Source organism: Nestor notabilis, unplaced genomic scaffold (assembly GCF_000696875.1).
Source record: "Nestor notabilis isolate BGI_N333 unplaced genomic scaffold, ASM69687v1 scaffold26771, whole genome shotgun sequence".
Classification (NCBI taxonomy): domain Eukaryota; kingdom Metazoa; phylum Chordata; class Aves; order Psittaciformes; family Psittacidae; genus Nestor; species Nestor notabilis.
In genome coordinates this window covers 3,616-3,925 of record NW_009913846.1, presented here as the reverse complement: position 1 = coordinate 3,925, position 310 = coordinate 3,616, and the positions used below count along the sequence as shown (strand labels likewise).

The following is a 310-nucleotide window of genomic DNA, read 5'->3' as shown; positions in this document are numbered from 1 at the left end:
TCTCTCCCAGGTCTGTTTGTGGTGCATTTGGCCACGGCTCATGTCTCCCTGTCAGGTGTCTGTTCTGCTTGTGCTCTGCCCTGTGCCTCTGTTAACTCTGTTGTCCTGACCCCAGCTTGGTTCTGGCCTCTGCTCTCCCCCAGCACATGCTTCGGGTGGTTTGCTTGGGCCTCAAGGCTGGGATAGGAGCAGCCGTGGAGTTTGCGTGGTGTCTGCACTACATCATTTCTAGGTAAATGTGCTTTACTCTCCTCATTTGGGTTCCCGGGGGGCAGCCAGAGAGGCACAAAGTCTTAGGGACCTGAACTGG

The 310-nt window shown here is 55.8% G+C and overlaps 1 protein-coding gene across 1 annotated transcript in view; it reads left to right on the top strand.

Moving 5' to 3' along the window:
• TMCO6 (transmembrane and coiled-coil domains 6) overlaps window positions 1–310 on the top strand; it is a 6,047-nt gene that overhangs the window by 2,873 nt on the left and 2,864 nt on the right. Inside the window, exon 6 of the mRNA XM_010023388.1 lies at window positions 116–232. Coding sequence (XP_010021690.1) covers window positions 116–232 — 117 coding nt within the window. The remainder of the gene's footprint in view (window positions 1–115; window positions 233–310) is intronic.